The sequence below is a fragment of the Hippocampus comes genome, unplaced genomic scaffold (assembly GCF_001891065.2).
Source record: "Hippocampus comes isolate QL1 unplaced genomic scaffold, H_comes_QL1_v1.1 scaffold174, whole genome shotgun sequence".
NCBI classification, from domain to species: domain Eukaryota; kingdom Metazoa; phylum Chordata; class Actinopteri; order Syngnathiformes; family Syngnathidae; genus Hippocampus; species Hippocampus comes.
Window position 1 is genome coordinate 3,765,629 of NW_017805983.1, and position 16,926 is coordinate 3,782,554.

The 16,926-nt window shown below is 39.6% G+C and overlaps 1 protein-coding gene across 1 annotated transcript in view; it reads right to left on the reverse strand.

Annotated features, from left to right (window-relative positions):
• The window catches only part of cenpe (centromere protein E), a 29,706-nt gene extending 13,760 nt beyond the window's left edge, over nt 1–15,946 (reverse strand). The window contains exons 1-31 of the mRNA XM_019890661.1: nt 15,794–15,946; nt 13,879–13,991; nt 13,674–13,763; nt 13,449–13,567; nt 13,231–13,350; nt 12,381–12,462; nt 12,232–12,299; nt 11,839–11,913; nt 11,280–11,331; nt 11,092–11,179; nt 10,792–10,918; nt 10,224–10,343; nt 9,961–10,113; nt 9,732–9,885; nt 9,465–9,564; nt 9,094–9,337; nt 8,909–8,965; nt 7,683–7,850; nt 7,213–7,287; nt 6,352–6,420; nt 5,892–6,023; nt 5,571–5,748; nt 5,296–5,450; nt 4,580–4,678; nt 4,303–4,452; nt 3,915–3,998; nt 3,623–3,739; nt 3,418–3,534; nt 3,101–3,322; nt 2,306–2,428; nt 1,323–1,496 (exon numbers count right to left, since the gene is read on the reverse strand). Coding sequence (XP_019746220.1) covers nt 1,323–1,496; nt 2,306–2,428; nt 3,101–3,322; nt 3,418–3,534; nt 3,623–3,739; nt 3,915–3,998; nt 4,303–4,452; nt 4,580–4,678; nt 5,296–5,450; nt 5,571–5,748; nt 5,892–6,023; nt 6,352–6,420; nt 7,213–7,287; nt 7,683–7,850; nt 8,909–8,965; nt 9,094–9,337; nt 9,465–9,564; nt 9,732–9,885; nt 9,961–10,113; nt 10,224–10,343; nt 10,792–10,918; nt 11,092–11,179; nt 11,280–11,331; nt 11,839–11,913; nt 12,232–12,299; nt 12,381–12,462; nt 13,231–13,350; nt 13,449–13,567; nt 13,674–13,763; nt 13,879–13,991; nt 15,794–15,849 — 3,681 coding nt within the window. The 5' untranslated portion in view covers nt 15,850–15,946. The remainder of the gene's footprint in view (nt 1–1,322; nt 1,497–2,305; nt 2,429–3,100; nt 3,323–3,417; nt 3,535–3,622; nt 3,740–3,914; nt 3,999–4,302; nt 4,453–4,579; nt 4,679–5,295; nt 5,451–5,570; nt 5,749–5,891; nt 6,024–6,351; nt 6,421–7,212; nt 7,288–7,682; nt 7,851–8,908; nt 8,966–9,093; nt 9,338–9,464; nt 9,565–9,731; nt 9,886–9,960; nt 10,114–10,223; nt 10,344–10,791; nt 10,919–11,091; nt 11,180–11,279; nt 11,332–11,838; nt 11,914–12,231; nt 12,300–12,380; nt 12,463–13,230; nt 13,351–13,448; nt 13,568–13,673; nt 13,764–13,878; nt 13,992–15,793) is intronic.
• Between the last annotated feature and the right edge of the window lie 980 nt (nt 15,947–16,926).

Here is a 16,926-nt window from a genome sequence, read left to right on the forward strand (position 1 = left end):
AAAAAAAAAAAAGAAAAACCAACAACAACAACATGAAATTTGGTTCTTGTATTACTTTGTGAGTTCGCAGGTTTGGTCACTTTTTCTGTTGAGTCAAAAATACAGAAACATGAATTAGGAATTTTGGTGACTTCGAAAGCTGTGTAATGTCACTTGGAGCAATTTCCAAGGAGCCGCAGGTCCCAAGAGCAACAGTGCTAACAAATGTAAGTATAAAGTGCATTATTACACTGTTTTGTCATTGCCACGATCAGGTAGAAAATGCAACCTATCACCTGCTGCTGCGAAAAAACTGGTCCAGAGGTTGAAGAGTCAACCGAGAACCACCAAAAGGCAGATCTGCCAAGAATTAGAAGCTGCTGGAACACAGGTGTCAGTTTCCTCAGTCAAGTGTGTTTTGCATCGCCTTGAACAGAGAGCCTGCTGTGCAAGAAGAAAGCCCTCCCCCCAAAAGCGGCACCTTAAGGCTCGGCTGAAGTTTGCTATTGATCACATAGACAAAGAAAAGAACTTTTGGAGAAAGTTCTGTGGTCAGACGAACCAGAAATTGAGCTTTTTAACCGCAACGCCTAGCAATATGTTTGGGGAAGAATCGGTGAGGCCTTTAAGGCCAGGAACACTATGCCTAATGTGAAGCACGGTGGTTTAAGTATTATGCTGTGGTGCTGTCACTGGAACTGGTGCTTTAAAAATACTAAATTGAATAATAAAGGAGGAGGATTACCTTCTTCAAAATACGATAACCTAAAATCATCAGCCAGACAGTTGGGTGTGGGGCGTAGTGGTGTGTTTCAACAGGACAACAACCCCAAACACACAGCAAAAGTGGTTATGGAATAGCTAAATCAAGCTAGAATTAAGAGTTTAGAATGGAATTCCCAAAGCCCAGACTTAAACCCCATTGACAATGGACAATGCTGAAGAAACAAGTCCTTGTCAGAAAGCCAACAAATGTCACTGAACTGTACCAATTCTGCTAAGAGTGGCCAAAGATTCAACCACAAAGCTTGCCAGAAACTTGTGGATGGCTACCAAAAGCGTTGGATTGAAGTGAAAATGGCCAACTGACATGTAAGCAAATACTGCATTAGCATTGCTGTATGTATATTTTTGACCGAGCAGATGTGGTCACTTTTCTGTTAATCCATAGTAAAGAACCCCAAAAAAATCATAAATGCGTGGCTTTTTGGGGTGACAAAGAAGTATCCGTTACAGTTAAACTATGAAAAACTCAGGAGACCCATGACTTTAGGTTCTTTACAAGGATATGTAAACTTTTGATCACAAAGGTAAACTTCAAGCTGATGAGTTCCTGTGGTCACCTCCAGTTGTGCTCTGAACGGGTTCGTCTCCTGTCCCACTGCCTGAAGTTGGCCGTGCAGCTGATCTCGCTCTTCACGGAGAGATGTCACTTGACATACCAGCTTCTCCATCTCAGACTGGATATTGTCTCGCTCTGTGACTGCACACTCAAGCTCCTCAGACAGCCTCTGAATCTGTGATGATGTGAGAATTTGGATTAGACTATGATTGTATACACAAAAATATCAGTGTAAAATACTGGTCAGGAACGAAAATATATTTAGAACCAAAACCATAAATCCATATTAAAGAAAATACTCAACTGTAATCATAAAGCACTTGAAAACAACCACCGCTGTATACAAAGTGCTTTACATGGAGCAAAAATAATTAATACAACTAACAATAAAACAAAATAATAACGAAGACAGTAGAAAACACAAAAACAAAAAATTACGTCGCATGCTGAGTCAAAAGCCAAAGCATAAAAATTAGTTTTTAGACGAGTTCTAAAAATCGGCAGCGAGGGGGCTTACTGAACGTTTAGTGGAATGTCATTTGGGAAGAGAGGGACCAGCAACAAAAAAGGCTCGCTCCCCTCTGAGCCTCCGCTTACTTCTCTGTACCTCTAAGAGTGTCTGGTCCGCAGATCTGAGGCACCGGGCAGGTACGCAGGGGCTCAGAGAGGTAAGGTGGGGCGAGGCCAATTAAAGATTTGAAAATGAATCATAGGATTTTAAAAAGAACTTTAAATTGTGAAGTGATGCCAGTGTAGGAGTTATGTGTCCCCTCTTACGAGTACCAGTCAAGAGGCGAGCAGCAGCAACTGGAGATGCTTAATGGAGGATTGCCTAATTCCAAAGTAAAACGCATTACAGTAACCCAGCCGAGATGTGATGAAGGCATGAAATAGTGTTTCAATGTGCTCTCGAGAAAGGAGAGACTTTACTTTAGCCAGCTGCCTAACATTAAACAAACAGGATTTAACAAATGTAACTCATGCCTGATTTTGACGTTCTTGGGATTTGCCAACGTCTTTGTTTTCATTCATCAACAGGCTGACTTCTTCCTGTAGAACGTTGATCTTCTCTTGAGCCGTTATGAGCTCTGCCTGGTTCTCAGTCCTCTGAAAATAATCCACATTCTCAACATGAGCAATCACAGTGTACTTATGTAAAAGCATATACAGTACATTTAGACAAGGGAAATGTTTGTGTTACCAGATTTTTGGAACAATAGTTTTAACTATGGATGTCAAATCAATAGTATCACAACAAAGGTAGTTCAGAAAGTATATAATTCATACCTGAAAAATATAATGGGAATATGTATGGCCAGGGGAAATGCTGTCTTACTGCGGCACAAAGCCTTTGTCAAAGCAAACAGTGCAAATGCACTGTATTTTGTCATCAAAAAGCAATCCTTGCTTTTCTTTTATTCTTCATTCTTTTACCGTGTTCAAGATGGTCACCTCCTCCTTAGTTTTGACAAATTATTATAAACATTGACTTAAAGCGCACACCACATTGACAGCAATTCATCGCTATCTGGAGGCGATAAGTAATAAAGCCCCAACGACAATCGCAAGTAATTGATGTCCATAAAAAGGTCATACCTTCTATTTTATGGAAGCCCAATACCCAAAATTAAATATACAAAATTTCAAAATCAATCTTGAGACGGATGCCCAAAAAAACCCAAGCAAGTGTGATCTGAATATTGGTTTTTATTTATTTATGGATTATTCTGCCCATCCCAAATTGATGGGCCATTTATTAAGATATGCAAAGTTCCTTACCATTTCGATATTTTCCTCCAGTTCTGTTTTGAGCTGGATCTTGCCCCGTCTCAGTTCCTCCACCGTATCAAGGAGCTGATCCCTCTCTTCAATGAGCGACGTCACTCTGCAAAGCAACCTCTGAGTCTCTTCCATCAAAGTCTGATGTCCAGCTTCCTTGTTGAAACATAGGTCGTCCCTTTCTGCTTTCAGTGTTTCAAGCTCTTCACTCAAAATCCTTATCTGTTTAAAGGAAGGCTATTTTATAGGCTTCTACAACATACAACAGATGGACAAATCATCTGGGAAAAACTAAATTAGTATGACAACTTATTTACACTTTGCTTTAAATCAGACTCCTTCTCCTCAGTTACTTTTACAAGAGTAGAATTCTTCTGCTTCAAATCTTCAAACTCATCGTGAATAGAGTGTAGAAGATGTTGAGACTCTTCAACCTAAAAATGAGGAAACAATTAAATGAAGATTAAACTGAGCTCTGTAATAAATAAATAAATACATAGATAAATAAACGTTTCAACAGACTTGATGTTCCAGCTGAGTTTGTTTCTCTCGACCCATCCTTTCAATGTCATTATTTCTCTGAACTTGATCTTGAAGCTGAGATTGGAGGGAATGTAGAAGGCTTTCGTTTTCTGCAGCCTAATATTTCACACACACACACACACACACACACACACACACACACACACACACACACGAGCGCAGTTTCAAAAACCGGTACATAGAGAGAAAGCAAAGCAGTCAATGCCGAAATCATTTCATGATCTGCAAAACGTTATTTTGCAACGTGAAAAAAAGCAGAGCATTCATCTACCCCATCAATAAGTTGCTGCAGCTCTCCCTCGAGTTGGCTCTTCTGCTCACTGACCTCTTGTAGTGCAGCCTGAAGTTGCTCTTTCTGAAATGGGAAAACAAACGTGACTGTCTGCAGAAAAATCTGAAGGACGGACTAGGCTGATGAAATCAGAACTCACTGGACTGCTCAGTTATGCATAACTAGGTCAACATACAGTATATAAAATAAAAAGACTAATAGTAAAGTAGTAAATGTTTTTTTTTTTTTCCACAGGTTGCAAAGCCACAACATAAACCCCCCGACCTCCTAAGAGATACATACACATTACCTGAAGTCACCACAAAAGGAGGTCGGTGAAAGGGGGTACAATATCGTGCTGATGCTTTGCTTCAAGAAGACAACCTACTTGTGTTTGAAGTGTCTCAAGCTCTGTCGTCATGTCATCAAAAGGCTTTCCTAAGTTGGATGTTTGGGAATCTTCCAGCTGTTTGAGCCGTTGTTTCAGATCAGCTATTTTCCCAAGTGCAGTTCTGAGCTCCTCTTGATTCTCAATCATCTGTTTTGACAACAATTATGGAATGAGCTATGAGGCTATGGTCTTGGACAAAAAATAGTCAAGCAACTCGAAAAAATACTGAGATGGAAATGAAGATATTTAGTCGAGTGCGAGGGTGAAAAATGACCATATCTATATTTTCTTGTAGATCCATCCGGAGCTGGTCTCTCTCCTCTGTCAGCGCTGCGACCACCAATTCTTGCTTCACCGTGTCTTCAGCAGAAATCTGAACACCAGACATCAAGACAAGGTTTTTGCTATCCTCATCTTTCAAAGTACATTTCTGGCCGAGTTCACCAACCTTTCTGAGAGCAAGCACTCCTTCTTGTCTACTGATTACTATGCCATTTGCTCAAAATACCTTTTATAATTAGTATGTGTTATTATGAATAATGAATGATGTCCATTTTCAGACACTGATCATGTTAATGAGGTCTCACAATTAGGAAACAGATAAAGACATGCAAAAATGTTTTAATCTCTTCCAGTGTTTGCACGTTTAAATGATAATTTCCACATTTCAAGGGAAAAAAAAAGTCAAGCAACTCGGTTATGTCGACCACAAAAATGTATGCCTAGTTTGTCACAACCTTACTTACAGTACATCAGGGGTCTTTTAAAACAGCAATGTTAAAGTCAAACAAATTGTGTGATGTTTAAACTTTTCGTGGACATCTCAATATACCTAGTTTACCTAAGAATATACCTAGTTTTAAACTTTTTCTTACGGTGTCATAGCAGAATAAAGGGCAGTGCACTTGTGAGAATTAGGAACTTCGTGGACAATGGTCTCCCCTGGGCCCCAAAAAGATGTTTGTTTGAAGTTTTGCCCCCAAAACAAACCTGCTTTTCCGGGTTGTTCACTTCAAATGTGGGAGCCTGAAATGACTTCAGTCCCTGCAGCTGAGCTCTCAGGTCTCCCTCAGCTTCTTGAGATGCTGCAAGCTCCTTTTGCAGGTTGGACACTGTTCTCTCCAGTTCCACACTATCCATGATATCTGTGAATGGAAATCATTACATGACTTGCTATCGCTCTCAAAATTCATTGCTGTCCGGCTGGGCTACTTTGAGGATTAGTAGGGCCTGGCAGTTGCATTATAACAATTCGGAAAACCTACTTCTGGGGACCTTGCCATCGAGCAGAGTGGTTAGCTTGAGGTTCTCATTAAACACAACATTAAGCTCTTTCTGAAGATCCGCCTGCATTTTCTTAAAATTAGATTTTTCAGCCTCAAGTTGAAAACGCAGGCTGTTGACTTCGGCTTCCATCTTTTTATGGCTGACAGTCAGGGTCATCTGAAGAGAAGATGATAACGACAAGGAAATGAGCTTTCAAACAAAAATCTCTCTATATACATCTTCTCATATTAAAATTGATGACAAACCCAAATGTTTTAGTATGAGGGAAGTTTGAATATTTTGTGTAATTTGTGCTTAACCTTCAACTCTTCCAGAGCAATGTTCTCAGTGCGCAGAACGGCCCATTCTTTCTTTGTCTCTCTGCCAAGGACCTCCGCGTCAGCTAGAGAAAGACGAAGCTTCGCCACTTCTTCAGAAACATCCTTACCACACTGAAAGAAGGAAACAAAAAGTCTGTCGTATAGAAATATAAAACCTATAAACAATGCGTGCAGATAATCATTTAGAGTTGCATAATCGTGCAGGAATGTGGCATGTGTATCTTTTTTGCTTTTTTATGTAAAGAAACGATCATATTGCTTAGGCAATGTTTCATTCTGGTAATCAACAAAAGAGAAAAAAGCTTGTGGTATCAATCATGCGTTGCCTTGTCTGTTATTTTCTGTGAAAAATTTAAACAATTCAAAAAAACATTCTCACCGTTTAGAAAGAAAAATGTGTAATGTTATCTACTACGGCATACAAATACTCCACATGTACCATATTCTGAAGATCCTCAGCAATTTGGGTTTTCTTCGTCAGCTCTTCAGAAACAGTCTCCAAATTTTTCTTTAAAAAAAGACATTGGATTTTTTTAATGCACTGTTGGGATTTAAAATGTATAAAACTACACATGACATTTTTTAAAATCAAATTGAACAGTTGAAATTACCATGTACTGTTCCTGAAACTATTTATGTCCCTTATTAATTAGTTGAAAAAGTGTGACCTCTAAGCCACCTGTCAGAGTTTTTCTCGAACAAAAGTTAAAGAAATGACTTGGCACCCAGGGAAAATTGTCTTCAATATCGGTGGGAGGTATCTCTGAGGGGGAACGACGGTAGTTGCCCCGATGGTCACGCTCACAGTTCCCTGTCCCGCCAGTTTGAACTTTTATTGTCACATATGCAAAATACAAGAAAAAAACTGCCCCCGATATTTGCATACCTCGCCCCCGCCCGGCCCCTCGGTAGTGATTGGTTACCTTGGTTTATGCTTTGAACCACCTGTACGTTGACGCCTTTCTGTCTGGTCTACAATGAATCAACAAGTTGCAGACGACAAATGTCACCTGGGCGCGACGGGTGTTTTCAAATCGTCTTTTGTTGTTCAACAACGCTTTGTTCCCGAATTGTTCATTCCCCCTTTGTGACTGAGTCTATCCTTCTTCCCTCTGTTCGCCCCCTTGCATTGACGTGATAATTGTGGACCTCAAAAGCCCTCCGCCCAGACAGCCGGCGCCTTTGCGCACATGCATTTGGGGGCGCTGGATATGCACCCAAATGTTGAGACGTGCCCAAATTAAATGAAACTTTAAACATGATACAATTTTGCTCATAGATTTCTCTATCACCACCTCACCTGAAGTTCCAAGTATTGGAGATCACGGGATTTCATAGCTTCCTTCAATGAGCAAATTTGGTTTTCCAACTCGCTCTGTGAGATCATAAATATTTAAACATTGTCAATGCATAAGTGTAACGTTTTAGACAGGACAAGGCAATATTCTGACATATCCTAAAACATGTGGCGTTTCATTACAAGTACTGCAATACTTTTAAGTAGTGTATCACGTTCATTTAAAATGTTCATAACTGGAGATAAAAGTTGCAATTATAATTTCTTGTCTCGGGTTTCAGAATATGGCAAAACTCAAGAAATTGTCATCACTGAGCTTTTCCACCTGCACATTTTTGTAAAATATACTGTCAGCGCAAGTGACCTAAGGTGGGAAATTGTGTTGGGTTGCACATTTGATACACTAAGACAATCTTGGAGCTTTGAAAGGCAAAGCTTTAAAAACAAGCCGGTCATGTTATTTCCTTAATTACCTCATGTTCGTCTCTTATCTTTTCTTCAAGAGCCATGAATTCCTGCAGTTCGGCCTTTTCCTTCAGTTCCTGTGAAAGAGCAGTTTTCTCCTTCTCCAGTTTTTCAGTCTGCCTGACGGCAAAGTCCAGTTCCTGCTTGAGATGGTCTTGCTCAGATGCCAGCATATCCTAGAAACACATCCAACAGAAAAAATTCCTTGGATGTTTCCTTGTGTGCATGTCATTTTGGTGGCACAATTGTATACGACTGATTCAACTTTTACATGCAGCGACTGCTTCACATGAAATCATGGACTGAAATTTAAATTTAAAATCAAACTGCCTTCAGTAACAACGATGTTGCCCTTCCAAGATACTTAAAGTGATTCAGTTCCTAACATGGAAGTCAAGTTCAGAAGTCCATCAGGCAATGAAAATCGGCTCCACCGCTGAGCATTGCAAAAGGCATGTGGCAAAAGCGTTTATTCATCAACATGGAGACATTTAACCAGATATATGCCTTAAAGACACATTATCTGTAAGGGGTAAAATCGTTTTATACGTTGTGCTCTATGGTCCAATGACAACATTATAATGAACTAATGGGAAGGACAATGTCACAGTTGGTCATCAAGATTGCGCTGCTCATGTCTAGGGAGAGCTTCACTCAGCTTTACTTATACAGGCAATCAATGAGACATTCTACTCGCTTGGGTGGGCATTCTGAACGCTGTGTCAAATATTTATATTCATGTATTCAAATTGAGGTCACAAAAATGACACAGCTCTCAAACAAAAATGTAATACCGATTGTGCAGTGTCAAAACTGAGCACCTTTAGTGTTGGAAAGGCACAATACTGTATTACATACAGCTCTTGTTGTGCCTATCAACGTATTGTGCAAAAAGTAAGAAAATGTTTCTGTGCTGTACAAGTGGTTACATTGTTGTGCCTGATTGGTCTACACACACACACACACACACACACACACACACACACACACACACACACACACACACACACACACACACACACAATACATTGTTTGTTATCTGCTTATGCAGTATAGATGAGGTCTTATAAACATCCAGAAATGTTCACCTCAAATCAGTAGTGAACTAAAATGTCAACTCCTTTCATTGTGTCACAAGCCCAGTAAGTGCCATCCTATTAATACTGTAGTCCTAAATTGTTTCCTTTCGCAGTAGCGCAATTCCAGACTGGATTTGATGGGGAAAAAAAGTTACCTTCTCCGTGGCTAGAATCTCACAACGCTGGACAATCTCTGCAAAATCTATTTCGAGCTACGGGGGGAAAAAAAGGGAGGTTGTAGTTCAAAATAAAACCAGTACAAAAAGGGAGGTTGTAGTTCAAAATAAAACCAGTGCAGTGTGCAAGAAACCACGTGAACAGAATCCCGTTTTCGACCCACCTGTTCATCAGATTGCAACTGCTTGTCACTCTGTTCTTCAAGTTGTCTTTTCAGTTCGGTCACGCACAGCTCCAGCAACTCTACTTTCTCGATGGCCTCAGCTTTTTGCTGAGCTTCACTTTTGAGCTGCAAGTCAACTTCTGTCGCCTTCTCTTCCATTGCCGCAATTTGATCCAAGGCTTGCTGCTTTTGCTGGCCAACTGTTTGAAGTTCAAGTTCCAGTTCTGCCACTCTTTCAACTGACCTAAAACAGTCATGTATACATCCACTAGTATATTACCGTAAATAGTTGTAGACCATCTACATACAGAAAAACGACTGAATAAAAATAATTTTTAAAAATTCAATCGTGATTATAAGAAAACTAGTACCTGTTACCCAAGCTACGGAAAGTAATAAAATCTTCACTTCCACTTATGTCATCTGATGACTCATCAGGAATCTCCCATTGACCATCAAAGTCTTCGTCATCTATTAAAATGCAAAGTTAGGGATGTAACTATGCTTCTATGTCACCTCTGCTGACCGCCAGAGGCATGATTTTCCACATGCACAAAATCATCCTTACAGTACAATGAACATGGAATGTGAAATGTGAAATGGCACTCTAATTTGAATGTACCCGTGACTGACCTCACCTTCAACCAACATCTCCATCACACTGGTGCTATCAGCTTTCCTCCTCTGATCGACAAACTCAACAAAGCTACGGCCTGACAGACCATCTTGACTGGGAGACGCGTGGGCCAAGCGGAGCATTTTCCCTCCCCACGTAACCCTGCGCTTGGGCACCTTCAAAACAATAATCAAAGGGGGTTGCAGCAATGAAGATAAAAAAGCTGTCATGTTAATTTGACAACTAGTTACCTTTTGTACACGAGTCAGGTTGGTGCTGGTGACCAGTAGTTTGGTGAGGTTTCTTATTCTGTCCTCTTGTTCTACTTGAAGTTGATGTTTTTCTTGGAGAAGCTGAGAGAGCACCTCTCTCTCTGTTGCCGTGGTCTGTGTTTCTGAGGAAACCTGCAGCGGTGGGAGGGCGTTGTCACTCAGTCAATGCATTGAAAGTGATTCTGCAATAGCACCTCTGCAGACGGACAAGGCATTGCAGAGCAAAAAATGAAGTTTCTTGCCTCCTGAAGTCGTCTCTTGAGGTCGACAATTTCATTACGATATCTTTTGAGCAGTGCACCGTCATCAGAAACTTCTGTGACGTGTGGATCATTTTTCATTTTCTTTGCAGTGCTAGCAAACTGTAGAAATAACACATTTGAACATTATTTAAACACCAAACAACATATAACAATAACTGTAAAGCAACTATTGTGCAGCATTTTAGTTCTTTTGTCTAACATTTTTACGGACACAGTTAAAAGAGGGTGTTATATTTAAGATTACAAAGCATTTATGAGACACAGAATAGACACATTTAGGTCGGGCAAGTCACTAATTTAAAAAATGCTTTAATCTCCCTCTCGTTTAGGATAAAAATGGGCAAATGGATAATGGTTTAATTTGCAGTTTTTCCAAATAAAAGAAAGAAGTTTGTTTTATTGTAACCGATTTTTAAATTTACAAAAACACACCCTTTGAAAGCTTACTTTCACTTCCTGTCAAGGGAAAGAAATCCTTTCCCAAGTGTTGTAGCATTTTTAATGAATTCATAAATAAAGTGCTGTGAAAGAAAAGCAATAGTCCAACCTGCAGAGTGCGGAGTGTCTCATCGAGTGATGCAGTCGTGATTGTGCAGAGGATAACTGTTTTGGCATTTCCACCGAGGGAGTTCTGAAGAATCCGTGTCAACTTACTATCTCTGTAGTTAATGAAACTTCGGAAAACACAGCATGTGAAGAGTACGTCAGCATTTTAATCTTGTGAGAGACACTGTGTATCCGTACACACAAAAGCACGATTCTGAGATGTGAATAATGGCAAATGAGTGAAGCAGTCACAATTGACAACTTTGGCATTAAGTACAGTAGATGGCTAGATTTGACATACCTTTGACTATCTTCACTAAGCTTCTTTATCACTTGGCCAAGTGTGAAAAGGCTGCGGTTGATATTGCAACCTTCTTTCAAGCGTGTACCTAACAAGTGGATTCATGTCAAGTCAATTCGAACATTGTTTACCATCAAGCAATACAGCAAGTGAGGTTTCGACTACAGCGTAAAACTGTAGCTCTTTACCTTCAGCCCCTGTTTGGCTTGCTCTCTCTGATCCAGCCAGGTCAACTAAATTCTGAAACAGACACAAAAAAATGGATCGAATCAAAATATAATTACATTTATTTATAAAGCACTTTAAATTCAACAGCCGCTCCTGACAGAGCTGTAGAAGAGGAATAAAAAGACTGAACGTGGACAGTGGGGGGATCATAAGTTAAAAATGAAAATAAATACATGTATAAAAGGGAAAAAAAACGTATAACATGTCTCATTTAGTCAAAGAGTGCTGACTTCAATTGAAATACATGAGTGAAAAAGAATTTCAACACACTTAACATCCACTTAAAACACACCCATTGAAAAGATTTGGTTTGGGGGCAGGGGGGCAAATGAGAGGACAGTCAACACAAAAGGGATGCACTCTGCCAAATTTTCAGTTTCTAAATGCAGCACTCAAGTGTATGCCAACAATTTTGGTGGAAGACAACGACCAAGGAAAAGCAGATGCGAGTTAAGAACTATGAGCTACCTCTTGGCAAACAAATAAAATAAAGTTCACAGCAAAGAAAAGCCTCCTTACCAAATGGGAAACAATGATGGCTCCATCTGCATTTTCCCCTGATGCCAGGTCACTTCTTTCACGACTCTCTAGGATCTAAAAAACAGGAGGGCATTTGTCGATGAATATTATAATCATGAAAATGTAACAGATTTTTTATATTAAAAATACAATAGTAGCCATAAGAGAACTTTTCAATTCATTCATTTGCAAGGGAATTCTTCACAACGCATACACTGACTTGAACCACTGCAGCCGCACCTTAACATCTCTTTCAAAGAAAAACAAATTTTAAACACAACATTTGAAAAAGAACTTGTGAGGACCACAAAAGATTGAAGGATATGATCGAAAAGTGTAGTCATAAACGTGTCAAAAGAATCGTATCACAGAATATTGTTCTAAGTTACGTACCATTCGAAAAACGGTGTGTGAACGGCTGCTGCGCTCATTCATTTTAGTCTTTCCATAGTGACGGTTTTCTGCAAGATCAAACACGTGTAGCATGAAAAAAAATTAAATTAAAAAAAAATCTTCCAGATGAGACAGATCCCCATACATACTTTCTCCTTTGCGAATCCAGGCCAGTACTTGAGCAGGAGAGGTCACCAGTTCCTCGGTCAGGTCAACTACATGGATGGTTTTCTGCACACAGTAAATAAGAATTATGCTAAACATTCAAAATTTAAAATGAAAAGTGTGTCAAGTATCTAAGTTATGCTTGTTGCCTTTATCAAAGAGACCAGAAAACTAAAATGACCGAGGACACAATTCTTAAAAATGATCTCTCCACTGACTTCCCTTCCACAGAAAACAGGCAAAATTCAGTGAGCAAGGGACACAGATTCACTCGTTACCCCAATAGCAGACTTACTCATGACATTTTTATCTTGCTAACACAATATCGGCTAAGAACAACAACGTATTGTGCATGGTATTTTTTTTTGGGGGGGGGGGGGGGGGGGGGGGGTCCCGTGGATCTCTTCAGCTGCAGCACTCGGCGGGTCCCTCCGCAGTCGTGGTCCTCGCGCTTTTCTCCCCGAGGGTGGTAGCATGGGGTGCGTATCCCTCCGTCGGGTCGCCTTGACCGGCGCCTAGCAGCTGACTTAAAACTGGTGCGGACCAGGGGAATCCGACTGTTTAATTAAAACAAAGAATCGCGAAGACCCGTGGGGGGTGATGACGCAATGTGATTTCTGCCCAGTGCTCTGAATGTCAAAGTGAAGAAATTCAACGTGAGAGGCAATTAAGAATGCTCGTCTTTGCAAACAACAGTGACGTTGTTAAGATGCGCGCGCATCTTGGAGGCAATGTTTGCAAACATTGAAACTCATCTATTGGCTGTCAATCAATTTTTTTACTCCAACAAAATGGTCATTTCAGAATACACACACACAAAAAAAGACAACTTACATTTGTAGTCTCTCTGACTTCCAGAGGTTTTCTTTTCCAACTGTCTACAAGCAGATCAGTCACAGTTTCATTGTATATTTCCATGTAAGACACTCTGAGAAGAAACTCCTTCTTTGGACACTGCAGACAAAACAGAGATCACCTGTGATTAAATGATATTGACCAAACAAATGTAGCACAATCACAAAAACATGAAACAAAACTACAACATATTTGACCTTTTTTATGGTTTCAAAGACGTCATCAACAGCCAGTGGGATGACACCAGGAACATGATCACTCCCCATCATTGTGAACGTCTTTCCAGAGGATGTCTGACCATAAGCAAAGATGGTACCTGTTGAAAGCAAAAAAATAAGTAAAAAAAAAAAAAAAAAGGCCGGCAACATTTACACATGCACAGGAACCCGTATGATGTCAAGCTTTATGGTGCCATTACCAACCATTGTATCCTTCCACAGTTGAAACAACCAATGGCTTTGAGATATCCTGGTAAACTTGATTGGTTGTTTCTTCAGCAGTGAACACCCTGTCTGTTCAAAACATACAAGCGCACAACAGATGTTTGCTATACGGCAACCGTGTAACATGCGCTGCAGCTTTATAAATAATAGACGACACTGTACATGCTTGAGCAGAAAGCCGTACCAAAACTGAAACTCTTTGTTGCGCTCCCGTCATCAATCTGATGAATAAATTTCTTATCACTTTTCCAAAAGACCTGAACAGGCTCTGCCGTTTCTGATGGAACACTTTCTTCTCTGTAACAAAGAAACATCAAAGACATTAGATATTTTGAAGTTGCAGTTTAAAATAAGAGTTGCTGCTGTTATAAAAGTGCCCTCATCTTGTTTCGGAGAATTTTAACTTGCTTTCTGTAATGATGGTCTAGAAATTAGCGATGGATCAAATTGTGCCGAGGCTTTGGTCGAGCAATCCAGGATGGAATTCCTGAAGCGTGTATCAAAGTGTCATTCGTTTCAGGGGACATAACATCATTGATGACGTACTGTATAAAGCCATACTGTTTTGAGGAGTGGTTCACGTGCTGGCACTTTTAATTAACAGATGAGGAAAGAGCATAATGGATCTGCTGAAATGTTGTGTTAGTTGTCCAGTTGGAACTTGGCCAATTTCCTCTGACAAATACAATTACTAATTGATGCAGTCTGCTTAAAAAAATGTTGACAACCCTTGGCGAGAGCACTCCAAATTAGATCCCACATCGTATGCCTGTATGGGGGTCATTCCATGCCAAATCACCCAGCGGGTTTAACCAAGCAGATTTTGATTTTAATGAAACTTGCAGTAGTTGTAGATCGTGATGGCAAAACACGAAAGATCAAATTCTAGGTTAATCAGAGCAGGTGTTTGGTGAAATAAGTAGTCAGTGGAGCACGTCTATGGAACTACTATATTTCAGAAGCATTTTTGATTCCGATTCAAAGTTTTGTTTTTATATCCAATTTGATGTTGGAGTTATGACCTCATTTTATAAAAAAGGTATTTTTTTCTTCTCGGGTAATACACTGGTTTAATTAGAAGTGTAGCGACTCCAGAGTGGATGAAACACTGGCATAGTTGTTCATTAGGAGTTAAAATTAAATCTATTACAAAAGATGGGACATCGATTGCATGAGGACCAACAACTTTAAGCTACATACCATGTCCTATTGGATTAGTTTATTGAATTGAATACAACTTTATTGTCAAATGTGCTGTATGTATACAGCACAGATGAAATTTCTTCCCTCTCAACATAAAACAAGAGGAGCCGCTGCGGGTGTCCGCGCCACCATCAAAAGAAAAGTTAACAAAAAAATGACAAAATAATACAAGACAACACATGAGACACAGACAATCGTGCAATCCTAACCACTTTCCTGCATACACTTGTTGTCTGAAGCAGTTATAGATGAAATAGGAGCGAATCCAAGTGTTCTTTTCACCAGTGGATCAGTGTGCACACGTCTGCTACAAGCTAAGCTTGAAAGCAACAAGAAGCTGTAGCATCCATTAACGAAAAAGAGAGATTGGCTCTCTTCTCCTGTCCCTTTTCAGTGATGGTTCCCATGCGGATACTGATGCAAGACTACTAAAAAAAAAAAGCCATCAAACATATTGTAGCTGAAATAAGAGTTTGGACCACCACGTGATTTGTGTGCCCAATAAACCAAGAAAACTTTATCGGGCCACCACTACTAGAAATACAGTATGAACTGTATGTACTATGACTTAAAAGAAGGAGAATAGAAACTCACGGGTTACATTTACGTTGTATAGTAGACCTCACTACAATAATAATGGCTGGGTTTGTGGTGGGGGAAGCAACATTAATTCGCCCTAAACATACATTGATAAACGTACACCAGTACAACTTTTTATGATGGATCGGCCCAAGCTGAAAATGCCAAGACTTTTTATTTGTACCAGTCTACTCTTATGTTTAAACGTAAACATTGCCGTTGGAAGTTGCTTTTATCCGCTTAGCCAGTAATGTAGGATATGCCCGTTTTTAGATTTGTTGAACACTTGCCACATTACATACTCGCTGACAACTCACCTTTGAATAATCGGACGCACTCTAACACATACTTTAACAGCCGACTCCTCAGCCATTTCGTTGCTTGAAAAGCGCCCCGAAAATCAAATTAAATTGCTCTTGCAGATGTCGTCGCCACCAAACACTTCCCTTAACTCAACTGCTGTTTTCGCGTTTAAGAATTCAAATTTCTTCTTCTCTTGAAAACTAAGTGCGGCAAATGGCGTAAAAAGTGCAACATTGCTACCTACTGGTAAGAAGTGTGAATTGAGGACTGCACTGTTTTCTTTTTGATGAACGGCGGTTTACAAGCTGTCCTTGGATCTCAGGGGTGAGTGAAAAATAAAATTAAATAAAATATATTCCCACATTCGTTATTCTAGTTCGTGCAAATAAATGTCCAATCGTGTTGTATTTGCTTGTTTTCGTGAAATTCACACTACACTATTCCACGTTGAAGTTAATCTTTTTTCCGGTTGCTGTAGTTTATGTTTACTATCAAATGCATATACTATATGCATTTGACAGTACTGAAAGTTTAAATATTTTCATACATTTACACATCTGCGCATTGTTGGAACCCATTTTAAAGCATTTTCTAAAACAAGCACTTTACGTTCAGCCATACGAAACATTTCCAATAACAAAATAAAATGAGAACGAAAACGCTTAAAAAAGAAAAGAAAACTAACTGAAACTAAAGGTAGCTTTGTGTGTTCATTTTAAATTTATTGATTTCGGCATGGCTGTACATCAATGCAGAAGAAGAAATGTTAAACAGTTTACAAATTGCAATTAACTTCAATACACAATAAGTACATAGTAACCTTTTCAAAGGCAAAAAAAAAAAACCGAAAGCTTTTTCAAAAAACTAAAAGATAATAACTAACAAACCCGCTTTAAAAACTAATTAAAACTAACTCCATCTAAAAATCAAAACACAATAAAAACTCACAATAATGTTAAATCCAAAACAAGTAACCCTTGTCACAGAACGTTTTTCTATAAAAAAAATAAAAGCGTGACTTCCAGAGTTTATGCCAACTACAAGAAGCTGCTGTGCCACGGAGCTCACCTTTGGTTGACCCATTACTACTTGTTTTACCCAAAAGTTGACCGGAAGGACGAACGTGCATAAAGGGGGGAAATGCAAG